General features: G+C 34.7%; 1 protein-coding gene across 7 annotated transcripts in view; it reads left to right on the top strand.

Annotated features, from left to right (window-relative positions):
• Positions 1–13,455, top strand: part of CPNE8 (copine 8) — a 71,360-nt gene that overhangs the window by 34,968 nt on the left and 22,937 nt on the right. For 4 of the 7 annotated variants that reach the window (XR_010998974.1, XM_068189735.1, XM_068189734.1 and 1 more), the window contains 4 exons: positions 244–348; positions 3,541–3,582; positions 9,191–9,266; positions 11,960–12,013. Coding sequence is in view for 4 of the 7 variants with exons in the window: in XM_068189735.1 (XP_068045836.1) it covers positions 244–348; positions 3,541–3,582; positions 9,191–9,266; positions 11,960–12,013 (277 nt within the window). In the remaining 3 variants the exon portion in view is untranslated. Of the gene's footprint in view, positions 1–243; positions 349–3,540; positions 3,583–9,190; positions 9,267–11,959; positions 12,014–13,455 lie in introns of those variants that run through there. The other 3 variants (XR_010998975.1, XM_068189736.1, XM_068189739.1) reach the window with 2 other exon arrangements.

A 13,455-nucleotide genomic window follows, 5' to 3' on the forward strand; every position in this document is an offset into this window, starting at 1 on the left:
AAATTTTGGGTAAAAACATTTTAGATTAAGAGTTGTTTAGCACTCTAGTCTGCAATCTCTCTCCAGCAGGACTCTTCAGTCTTCCCTTCCTTCTGATTTCACCATATTTCTTTTTTTCTTACCTTATATTTTAATGGACATAGTATGGATGAATGATTACAGCTCTTTTAATTCCATCTTCAATGACACAAAGAAAAAGTAAATAAATACAAAATGTATCATAATTTTTTGTATTAATTGCAGTTTTACAATCTGTCACAAAACAGAAGTTGTAAAAAATACATTGAATCCAGTGTGGCAGGCATTCAAGATTTCTGTGAGAGCACTGTGTAATGGAGACTATGACCGGTAAGATGTAGCTTAAGCTTTTTTAGCATATACAGTTTTTTTCTCCCTAGCTCATGTATTCTTTATTTAATCAACATTTTGAAAGGATAATAGGTGTTCAAAACTGTTCATCACATTAAAGAATTTAGAAAAATAAAGCAAATATGCTAAATCTGTAGGAATTGATAGTGGTGTTTTCTGGAAAAAGTTCTTTGTTCTCTATGGTGTGAATTAGAAAGAAAAGACTAATTTAAAACATGGTCTTTGTGACAAGTGTACACAAGTATTTTTTAATGTTTCAATGAAAAACAATGATGATCTGTTTTCCTTGGGTGACCTTGCAATGTCAGAGGATGCTGATAAATGAAAGCCTTTAAAATACATGGATGAGAAACACAGATGGTAGTCACCTTCAGATTTGAAGTTTTCACTGGTGCCATGCAAAAGGATCTATCTTTAGGTGGTAATAATAACATGTTTTTAATCAACATTTTACCACTAATAACTAACAAATTAGTTCAGTGCAAATGGGTATTTTTAGATTCCTTAAAAATGGCCATGTTGGTTACTCTTTCACTTAGATGCAATAAAAACAGAGCAATTTTGTAATGAGCATATTCAAATAGAATTTTTTACTTGTATTTGGGTTAATGTGCATAATGCATAAGCAAAAGAGTATTCATTAAGCTTGTCTCTGGACAATGCACTGTTTATCATATTAAAGGAAAAAAGCTTTCATAATAATCAGAAAAGATGTGGCGGTGCAGGCATATTGAAATAACTCCAGCATTCCAAATTAAGGGAACTTAAAAGTGTAATAGCACTCCTCAAATTATTTTTGTGTATCTACTGTTGACCTGTTTTCAACATGATGTGCTCAGTGAATAAAGGCTCCATGGAACTTTGTAGTCCTGCATACAACAATCATGTTTCAAATTAAGAAGTAGTCATTAGCTGTCAGGTTAGTTGAAATTAACATGCTGATAGTCCATAAAAAACTTCAGAGGTTTGGAGTTTTTCAGTTAGAAAACCCTTCTTTCTAAAGGTAAGGATTAACTTCCTAACATCCACATGTTACATACATGAAATACAATACATAAAAACACAAACCCCAAAGGTCTCTTTCAGATAGTGATAGTTTCACAGATAAAGTTTTGGTGCTCTGGGTTCTGTGATAGATGTGAAAGGTGGGAATAATGTCATTAGTAAAAGCATGTCACTGTAAATGTTTATTCTGGTGTTGGGGAGACTAAATCTTCAGCTAGTGCATGCTTCTGAGTGAACTCTGTCCACATTTTCATTATGGAATTACCAGGATTTGCTTAATTTTTCTCAAACTGTGCAATATACAGTGTTTTCAGACATCACAGGAATGGCATTTCAGTACTGCAGTAGTACTTGGTGCCTAATGTCTTTGTTCTTTCTTTCTTTTAGTATGAGCTTTCAAAAAGCACGTACAGTTATTTTCTGCATAAAAGTTTTAAAACAGAGATACCCATGTCTAACTTTGATTATTTTTAAATGAAAAGGGGTTTTTTAATATTAAAATAGGAAACCCATCCTCTAAACTGTGTCCTTTAAGGTAAAGGTTAAGTTTCAGTATGTGAAGATTGGAAAGGTCTTTTAATATCTTGAATATCATGCAAAATAGATAAAAGTCAAGATCCATAATTAATCCTTTAATATGAAATAAATTTCATATTAAAGAGAGGAGCTTTATTCAAGTATGAATTGCTCTTACTGTAGTCTGAAGATCCTTCTCAGGAATTTATTTTTATATTCTTAATAATTTATTTTAATAATCTGAGTTTTCTTACTGAGATGATTTTGCTATTTGGACACAGATTTGTAAGACTATTCAAAACTTAAATCCCACTAAACCTTACATAAATCTTAACTTAGTGATGTGTTCTGTCTGTCATAACAATTTTTGAAATGTAAGTAAAATAATGGTTGTCTAGGGAAAAAAACATTGTGATATTGCCTTTTTTTGCTGAATTCCTCTGAAGATGAAAGTAGTTTCCTTTGAAGGTTGAAATACTTGGTAGGATAAGAGGTTTGGAGTTGTTTTTCACTTTAATCAGTTTTCATTGTAAGGTAACTTAAATCCAACCTGAATTATGCAAGAGCTATAAAATATAACAAATGGTGTGGTTAGGAGCCTTTAAATTTGAGTTGAAAAGAGGTACATCCAGACAAAGCGAGCTCTTCTTTACCTTTTTTGGAATATCATAAAAAATGTGAAAAACATCCAGGTATGAATTGCTTGATATTCTATTGTATATAATACCAGATGTTGCTCAGCTTTATCCCCAAAGAGTCCCTTCTTAGTAAAGAAAATTAATCAATATATATTTGACTGTATGTAACTGGAAGAATGAGGAACAGCTTCCATGGAAGCAAATTATAAAGTAATTGCTTAGATTCTTGTCCCTTCTATTAATAAGACAGCCCTGATGAGTTCACTTCATGTGAAACTGTTCTGAAGAGTAAAAGTAAGTTACATTGTTGCTTAAAATACAGGAGGTCTGGAGGTGTTATTTTTCTATCCCATGTTCAGTTGATTTTAGACCAAATAGGATTCACTATTAGCAGTAGTTGAATTTACTTATGTACATACACTTTCTGTAGTAAAAGGAGATGAATAAAGCTATATACTATCTCTATCCTCATATATCTTTCCTGTTTCATCAAGCATGTTGATGATAATATGCTCTGTAGTATTTGCATTTTAAGAAATCCACTCTTGAAGTAAGTATATGAAATATGATTGATCTTTACATGGGAAATGTCTGCTTTTTCCCTTTTATCTGTTTCCCAGTCATCCCTGAAGCAAGGTTAGAGCTGCCCTCAAGGATTCACTTTACTCGTAAAGAAACAGTTCTTAAAAACTTTGATAACATTCAAGCTTTAAATAATCACTTATTTTAAAAACCACAGAAAATTCAGAGCATCAGCAAGGAAAAATATGTTGGTCAAACTTCCAATGTGTTTAATTGTTTCCTTAGTTTTCACTATATTTAGCTATTGATTTATGAAGAAGTGTTGTGTAACCTGACAGGCTATTTGCTGTCCCATGAGAAATGACTGAAAAGCTCCGCTTTTTGGATTTGGCACAACTGATGCACCCCTATGCTATTAATCTTAAAGGCAACCCGGGTACAAATTTAACATTTTAATAGGGTTGTGTTGTTGGTTTGGTTTTTTTTTTAGGACAATTAAAGTAGAAGTATATGACTGGGATAGAGATGGAAGGTAAGACATTATTTCTGTTAAACTTAAGGGTTATTCCTGCATGTATATACATATTACAAAACATACAAATATTTATTGTCCAGCATAATATTTTAGAAAGTTAGGTATTTGTCAATAATTAGAGGTACAGGTACTGGAAAAATTCTGCTGTGATACAGCTCTGTGTTTTGCAGTTGTGGTAAATACTGATGCATTAGCCTATTTCAAAGCTGCTGTGTGTATATTCATCCATGGAACATGATAAAATGCACCTGCCTGCAGTGGCTACTCATGGTGGCCTAAATATTGCAATGAAGCCACCTATTCATTACCTTAATTTCAGATTGGGTCTGAATGTTCATTTCCATGTCTGTCTTCATCAAAACATTATAGTAAACTCTGGAGTTGGAAGACTGAGTTTTGTATAACTCCCCTTGAAAGAGGACAGTGGAATAGACATGGAATTTCTGTTCCTAAATTCAGGAGGGATATCTGTTATTCCTAACAGCTGTGAACCCCAGTGTACTGGCTGTACATTTTTTTCTGAAGAAATGAGCCTTTCAAATTGCCTTTATTTTGACGAACAAAGTACAATTATCTTTTAACACAGTGGATTGATACCTCTTGTTCTTTTAAAAATGTTTGCGCTTATATCTTCCTATGTTGATTAGAAACTGTATGCATAAATCTTGGTACTAGAACTGAAATGTAATACAGTAATATGTTTATTTCCATTTAAGTTGGTATGTCTTCATTATTTCCTATTAATCCAAATTAATATTTTAGAATATATGGATATGCACATGCATTTTGATTTTTAAAAGCATATTATTTATTCTACAGTAATGTCTTTAATACTACCAAAGCAATTTGCTTCTAGTATAATAGATAATGATATTGTGCTTCTGTGGCAATGTCTTGTAATCATAATAGGCAAATTTATCCTGTGTTACTGTTCATTACCTTGCTGACAAGATCCAAAAGCCTATTCAGCTTTCTTGGGTTATAATTTTGTCTTTTTGGTTTTCCATCACGAAGCCTGTTGGTTTACAAGCATTCTTATCTCATGTTTACCCTTTATGAATACCTGCCAATGTAAATTCATCCTTCTTGATTACATATTTCCTGGAGATAAATAACGTGTGTATATATAACATATTCTACCATTTTAAATAAGTGTATTTAAATTTAAAAAGCCATACTAGCAAAAAATCATTGCATCCCTGTTAGAATTTCTATTAACATTCTTTTCTCAATGAGATTTGGCAAATCCTTAAAATAATTTTATATATTTATCGTTTGTGTATAAACCACATTTTTTGAAAATAAGCTAGCAATGAAAAGTTAAATCACATTGCCATGTTAATAAAAAACAATGATATATTTCATCAAGATATCAAACCCCATGTGCTGTTTCACTTTATCCAAAATCTGTAAGATTAAAAAGAAAAGGAAGAAATCTGACAAAAAACTCTGAGTAACTGCAAGTCTGAGTGAAATCTTGAACATACTGTGGATTTTAGGCAATCATTAGCCTTTCCAGCCTCAAATAGTTTCAAATATTATCTGCGTTTGCTCACATCACAATTCGAATACCTACAAAATTAATATCTAAAAAACAAAAAGTGAAGGATACCATTTACATGTTTTCCTTTTTATTCTAATAGTATGATTTTTTTTTTTGCTTTTTGCTTTCTGTCTGTTTTGAATTTAGAAGCACACGGAGCACTGACATCTTTCGTGTAAAATTCCTCTGAAAGATGGCACAGCACTCGTGTCATGTGACTTTAGCCAATGCAAAAATCAGACGAGTAGATTGAACTAATCATTTAAGCTACCTCAGTGGCTTACAGGGGGAAATGGTCTGATTGAATCCATCCTACCTGGGATAAATGGCCATTTGCTGGTGCCTATAAACCTATAGGGATCATAGCAAAACCTAAGTGCCTAATTTGACTTTGACATTGCCAAGTATATCTGAAATGAATCCCATTCAAGAGTTACTCTAACAATTTTTTGTACAACTCTGCTGTTCCTCAGTTTATATTAATCTCCATTTGTGATGGACAGTTTTTATAAGCTGTTCTTACAGCAGCTGGACACATCACCACACTGAATCTGTTTGCTCCAGAGATGTGCAGACTGGGCAGGACCAATCTTTGAAAGAATGCCTGCTCTCTAGATAGCAAAGCAAGTTATTCTGAATATTACAGGCTGTTCTGCAATCAGGAAGACAAAATTACAGTGCTATACTTGATTTCTGAATCATGACTTGACTTGATTTTGACTTCTTGAGTCTTTACTAAGAAGTTTTTTTCCCTTTTCCCCATTCTGTGTTACCTGTGCTTTGAAAAATAGCACCATGGTGCTTTGGGTTGAGCTTCTTCCTTCATGTTCCTAAACTACATTTTTGGAGTAATTGTAATGTAATACTATGATCATATTTTTGTCATCAAATAGCTCTTATTTATTTTCAAATATCACACAAAACTTCTTGACAAAAAGTAATACATGCCCTTGGTAACATTAACACTATTAATTATTAAACATCCTTTGTGTCAATCCAGTTTTTGCATAAAAATTGCATTAAAATTGTCAAAATATGAACAACTTGTTCTGATGCCTTTTATTGCTTCTAAGAGCTGTGACAAACCCCAAAATATTTAGTGCTATAAGAAGTCACAGAAGTTGGTTTTGTTACTGGGCCAGTTGTTTGACAGTTACATTTTTAGGGTTTTTTTAATTGAGTGTCCTTATATATGAAGCAGATAGGTCTAACAACAGGAAAAAAAATAAGATAGTGCACAACTTTACATCAGCAATACTATGGTGGTTTTAGTTCTCTTTAAAAGCTTTGTCATTTAATTTCAGAAAAAATGTCACTTAGCATACATGTTGCAAAAGTAATTTCAGAGTCTTGATATTTATGAACTGTTACATAGAAAAAGGGGGGGGTTGGGTTATAAAGCTGTAAATATTGTCATGCTAACCTGGGGCCACAGAAGCATTCATCTGAGAATATCAGTACTGCAGGAGAGATTTTAATTTTCAGATTCTAAGCTCTTCCACCTTATTTTTTGTCCTTCATCTTCCTTCTCCAGCTAGATAGTTTATTTTTAAATTCTTGCATTTCCTCCTTATTCATTGACATGCTTCTGATTATGAATGTCCTTTTCTCTATTCGTTTTTTTCCTTTAGATAATAAAAAAAATCAAAGTTAATACAATTTTGAAAGTGATTTTCAGCACTTCAAAACACAGGGCAAATGTGGAAAACTTAGGGAGACTTGCTTTAAGATAATTTTGTGTGCTAAGACTCTGTTTCAGTGTTCTGATATGCCACTCATGGATGAAAGTCTGTAAGTCTAGGAAAATTTAGTGTTAGGCAGGCAAAGAGAATAAGTACTTTGGATTCTCAATCCAGAGACTAATAAGGAGATCCATTTGCTGAAGTGTGATGATTAATATTAGAATATTTTCTTAATGACTTATACATCTGGCAAAGGCATATTTTGTCCAACAGGCACTCAGTCTTCAGAGCCAGCCTAGCGGTGGCATGTACATCCACCTGAATACCCAGTGTACAGATCCTAGTTGATGATCTTCTAAGTGCAGAGGGCTCTGAGCCTTGTTATGTATGCCCATACCTTGTTAACATGATTCATCAGAGGAATCATATCTTTCTAGCTCAGGTCTTGTCAGTGATTGGATATAGCCATAGGGAAAGGAGGCTTTCCAGTGTCTCCTAGAATTAAAGGAGCAATTACTTTTAAGCAGTACAGATTCTTTTGCTCCCCAGGGACAGTCCTGTCTGGAATGGCTCATGTTTCCTGTTTGTTGCAGCATGCTTGTAGGTAGTAATTGAACTATCGTTTGAATTTCTGCCTTAAATATACAACCTGATTTGAAAATGAAAGTTTAGAACTGTTACGAAAGGGAAAAGTTCCATTTTAAGCAATACACATTCTTCTCCAGTGCCACGGTTACCCAAGGTTAAATACACCTTGTGGATGGCTTCCTCTATTCCCTGCTTAAATAGTCCTTGCAGTCGGGAGAGCATCTCTGGAGAGCAGAGATACACCTCCAAAATACATTTCTCAAGAGAAGTCTTTGTTTTGGAAGCAATTTGATGATTTCCCAGCTGAAAGGGGAGTGTTTCATGTGAGGTGGTCCCTTTTGAATCTGGGTAATGAGGACTATCTTTAACATAAAGTATTTCTTAAGCTTTCTTACAGTATGCTTTGCTTATTTTGTATCAGCATGAGGACTGAACCTTTTAGTTGTTTGATTTACGTATTTTGTGGATTCATGCTGATTTCAGAAAATGAGATTTATATTTGAGGGTTTTTTTGTTTAATTTCATTATGTATAAAGCAAGAAAGAAATTTCATATTGCTATGGATTGTTTCAATTTTTTATCTTGCAACATTCAGATTTATTTAAATTTGCTTTTAATATTTATAGCTTAATTAAAACTGCTGAATTTCTTAAAAACAAGTTTTGCAAGTCACAAAGTCATAAAACTTTGAATTTCTATTGTAATTTACCATTGGAGGGAAGGTAAAACAGTTAGCTTCATAGCTCACCAGATGTGGAGGCATAGTGTAGAGGAAATACAATGCCTTCTTCGAGCACAGCTGGGAAAATCTGGAGCAGCAGAGGGGAAAGTTCAGCTGGGCAGAGCAGAGAATGGAACAGAACTTGTGACTTCTGGGAGTTGTGCAGTTGACAGCTGGGGCACTGAGCCCTGCAGTTCTTCCATTCCATACCTGTCTGAGATACAGACCTGCAGCCCTGTGGGTTCTGTGCCCCAGCTCCCCGACCCCGGCACCTTCCTCAGCGGTGTTTCCCCTGCCACAACTCCCTCGGGGCCCGTGCTCACAGTGGCTCCTGGGCAATGTGCCAGCCCCTGCTTATGCATTGGCAAGGCAGTTTTTAAAAAGTGAATGACAGCACAGGAGTGCTGAATGTATTGTTGGAGCAGGAATAGAATTTAGAAAGGAGAAGCTTGATAACCACTGCTTTATTGTTAGGTTAAGATCTGCTTTCCAATAATACCATAAGCTGAGTAGCCTCAGTGGATTACTTTTCTCTTCCCAGGTGGGAAGACAGAGGAGCTGAAATAAAACTTTGGGTCTTCCCCTTAAAAGTTTAATGTCATGTTACACAGATTGGGAGGGCTGGTATTTTCTGCTTTAAGTTACTCCTTTCCTGCTTTCAGTAACTCCCTTTCTCTCACATAGCCTCATAAACAGTTCAGAGTCTGTAGTGCCAGTGGTCATCAACTGAGGAATTGGTGACAGTTTTTGGGAGCCTGCTCTTTCAGGTTCTGTAAACTTACATTGGGGTCAGTCACTGATTTACAACATAGTCCTCATTGTGCAGCTAAGTTAAGCAAAAGACATCAAAAAAATTTAAGCTAATACTTTCTAACTCTAAATTTGCATTACCAATAGGATGAAAACAGAGGGAGTAATAAAGATTTTAAAGCAAATTATATCTGTTGCCATTACTTGTTTCTTGGGTGTGAGTTCATATTGGCTGTGTGTCTCTTTAGCATTAATAGATAAAATACATGTTTAAACTCCTAAATGTTGTACATTTGATTTAAAATCTTATTTTTCAAACAGCCATGATTTCATTGGAGAATTCACAACAAGTTACAGAGAGTTGTCGAGAGGGCAGTCTCAGTTCAATGTTTATGAGGTAAGTATTATGAGTATTTACTCACTCTCAGGAAATAAATCAGAAAACAACAATGGAAAACACTGAAAACAATGGAAAACTATTATTGCCACCAATGAGAAGGCAAGCCTGTGTGGCTATAACCCTTTTTTTTTTTGCTTCTGTATGGTGTGCATATCTTTGGTATTCCTTAAGGTATCCTTCAATTGGTCTCAGACTACTGCCATTAAACTTCAGTATTTTCATAGTCCTAATATAGTTGGTAACAAATATAATGCTTTAGGTAAGCACTAAAGAAGTCAGGGAAGGACGGTGCTGCAATTATGTGCTGCACTTTTATTTTAAAGATGAGCAATGGTGCTGCTGTTCAGAGCAGGACAAAGATAACCAAAAGCCTTGGCTTTTTGCTCATTTAGATCCAAGATCAACCCCAGAGTTACAGTAAGTTATAGTAGTTTCCTGTGAATAGTGTCATAACACAGATTACTGTGCACAGTGAAAATGTCCTGTTGTATCACTGACACAAATCCTACCCTACCAGGAGTATTCTGTCATAACATCTTAAGTAATTTTTCAGTTTCATAAGTATAGTCAGTATAATACTCCCAGCGACAGCGTACATTTCCTGAGCAGCTCATGTTTGCTTCCCCACACTGCAATCCTCCGTACTTGGGTACTGCTTCTACTTGATTAGACTGTGCAGTATCAGAACAAAAGATACTGGGCAAATTCTTTTTTAAACATTTTGCTTTTACAGACTAACCCAAGGCAGGTAGAGAAGTTTAAGTGAGTGTCCCATATGTAAAGATTAGGAACCTTGCTAGAACCACCTCTTTGCAACTGAGCTTTTTTTAATAGGTTCATTATAAGTCATGTAGCTTTCTAGGTTCCTGCTGGGATGTAAAATTTTCAGAGGCTAAAAAATTGTTTAATTGCTGAAGTTATCTGAAATTCGAAAAAGAACTCTGTGTAAATATTATAATAATTATAGTACTATGAATTATAAGAGAGAAACAAGTTGTCATTTAATTCATCTTTGCTTCCAAGTACATGCCTTGTTTCCCATGATATTTCACTCCAAGCTCTAGTGCAGTTTCTTGCAATTCCTAAGAAGCCAATTGTCAAGTTACCTGAAGCAGAAAGTTCAAATGAGTCTTCTCTTTGGCATTTAATGACTGCTGGCAAGCAATATGCTGCTAATTCAGGCCTGACCATTGAATTCTGGAGAATAATGAATTAACTGCCACAGTGCAGACGGGCAGCCTGTTACCTTCATCTTCCTCTTCTGGGCAAATGTCAGCAGGAGTCAATTTCTGGCTAAGATTTTGGTTCAACAAGAATAACTGCATTGTTTAATGGCCACCATTATACAGGCTTAATCTATTGCTCATCAGACACTGTTAAATGGAGGGGCAGGAGTTACTTGGGATTTTTTAAGTGTTAACAGGCTTATATATGTGTAAAGGAGTAAAAGCTTGGCAGAATATTTACTGTTTAACATCAGTGTGGCATACTGGGGGAAAAGAGGGAGTCACTTGTTTAGCCTGTTTGGGAAGACTTCAAATCATAGATGTCTCTTCCTGCCTTACATTTCACAGCTGTGCAAGAAATAGGATCTTTAAATGTAATTTCATTTTGGTTGGGGGAGAAAATCTTTGGAAGACAAGTATTACTAGTTTGCCCATTTTCAGGCAAACTTCTTTAAATATTTTATACCAAGTAAGTGACTAAGATTTCAATTGGGAATGTTTTCATTCCTTATCATTTGCAGAACATCTGTGAGTAGTTTACAGTCAAACTTGGCAGTAAGTCATTAGGCATTAAATTTCCTAGATATATAGGAGATAGTTGAATGACCTAATTAACAAAATAATGTTTTGCTTGTAATTCCATGTGCATTTCTGGAAAAGCAGGATTACGTTTTCATGTGTATGTAGCAAAATTAACTGAGACTTACCCTGTGTAGGTATTCAGGAGGGAAAAAAAATTATGTGTGGCTGCATTGAGAAATATTATAGCCATGGGTTCCAGACATTCAAGAAAACTGGTAAATGCTTTGTGGTCCAGCTCTGTGAAGATTCTTGGGTATGGGGAGTGCATTGAGGCCACCCAACTCCTGTATGCCAGTCAGGTGGTGATCTTCAACATTTTCATGGGATTACCTATTTCATGAAATTTGATCTTCCTGAAAGAAGAAGATTGGTCATTGCGCCAAGTACAGAAACTGAGAGTAGGTCCTGTCATTGCACCCAGCACAGAAATTGAGAGTAGAACAACTCTTATGTTTCTCAGGTGCTGTGAGGAGCAGATGGAAACAGATTAACTGGATTGTGAAGAGATGCATTGTGAGGTGACAAAGTAGTGACATCATACAGTGAAACACTGTGATCAGGAATGCAGAAAAATGCAGAACTTTGTGAAAATTCAAAGAGTGTTTCACTGAGCTCTCAGATATAAGGAACATTCTCACCTCTGTTGCCCCCATCCCTTATTTGTTAAATATGAGTACCAGCACTGGCTCCCCTGGCAAGTACCACAAATATCAATTCACTGGTTTTCAACATGCACATATCCCAGCATCGAGATCCATCAGTAAACAGGATGCTGAATACACTTTGAATGCACTGAAAATAGAATATTGCTGCATTGAAAATACCTTACACTTATCTTTATATTGGATCATACTTCTTTAATGTTTGTATCTGTGTTTCTAGGTAATAAATCCAAAGAAAAAAGGAAAAAAGAAAAAGTATGTTAATTCTGGAACAGTAAGTAAATGTATTTTATGTTACTGGATGTTTTTCTTCTTGCTTCAAGGAGTGTAGTTGACTTGTATTTTAACAGGATTAGATTAGTACTTTCTGTCAAGGCCAGAATAAAATATTTACTTTTACATGGCATTTATTTTCAGATTTTTTTCATTTGAAGAGTTTGATATAAAATTTGTCCGAATGTGCTGTCAAGTCACCAGTGGTTTTCATAATAAGCGCTACCAAAATTTCAGTCAAATAATTGAAAATATTGGACTGAGCACTTTTTAGTTTTTATCTGAAACATACCTGCACTTTTACAAATAAATTCTCTTTTAAAATGTATCTGCTGAGTTAGCATCATTAAAAACTACTATGCTTGTCTTCGCAAAATAAAAAAAAGTCAACATTTTTTATTAACAACAGGTGTTTGCAAATTTATTTTGAAAGATCTGTTAGTATTGTTTGGAATGAGAATTTCTCTTATTTGATTTGCATTCTGTGTTCTGTTCTCATGTTTATGAACCATTTGCTGGCAATGCAATTATTTCCCTTCAGCACTTGCTCAGCTTTGATATCCTGGCATCCATGATGTTCACACCATCATTTACAAAAAGTGAAGATAAATGTTGAGGATTGCTTTATTGGAAAGCCTAATCAGTTATAAGAGAAAATTTTTGTAAACACATCCACCATGTGGGTTTTTTCCACATGAACAGTTCCACTCTTGAGCAGGGCTCAGTAGGGCTACTTTCATGCTGAAAAGTAGCCTTGAAGGAATGTTTTGACATTCTCACATTCTTGTCTAAGTCTGTTTATCAGTGAGAAAATAAATTATAAAAAATTGGCAGAAGCAGCTTGCCTGCTAAAATTTACGATACAATATCTGATTCATTTGGTGATTTATTCTTTGCTAACATATTCCTTTTACTAAAATCTATCATGTTAAAATCAAGTTCTATTGCATTAAATTAGTGAAAAACTTACGTAAAGTGGTTGTTTTCAACCAGTGCTACATTTTAGGTATGAAATCTGACATAGGGTACAGAAGAGCAAAAAATATATTTTGACATTCAATTTTCATGTTAATTTTGGTTTAAAATACTTTAACGTCTTTACAAGTATCTGTCTGCATTTGAAAAAATGTATTTTATTCCTGTTTGAACAGGCAAAATCAACTGTGTCTTGTTCTTTACTTCCAATTACATCAAAATTTCCAATAAATGGTTGTTAACAATTTTCTTTCCTTTTTCCTTCATTACCCTTTTTTTCTTTTTCCTTCTCTTCTGCTGTTTTTTTCTGTTGCAAATTTTTTTTTGATATCAAGTCATCTCTCTCCCCATTTGCCCTTACTTCTAGTAGTCCTTCAGGCTTCCCTTCTGCTTCTCCACATGGTCACTTTCTTGTGTGTTTGCCTGCAGTTTTGTTTTTCTTGTCCTCATCGTTTACCCAAGGTATTT

This window comes from Anomalospiza imberbis, chromosome 5 (genome assembly GCF_031753505.1).
Source record: "Anomalospiza imberbis isolate Cuckoo-Finch-1a 21T00152 chromosome 5, ASM3175350v1, whole genome shotgun sequence".
In the NCBI taxonomy this organism is placed as follows: domain Eukaryota; kingdom Metazoa; phylum Chordata; class Aves; order Passeriformes; family Viduidae; genus Anomalospiza; species Anomalospiza imberbis.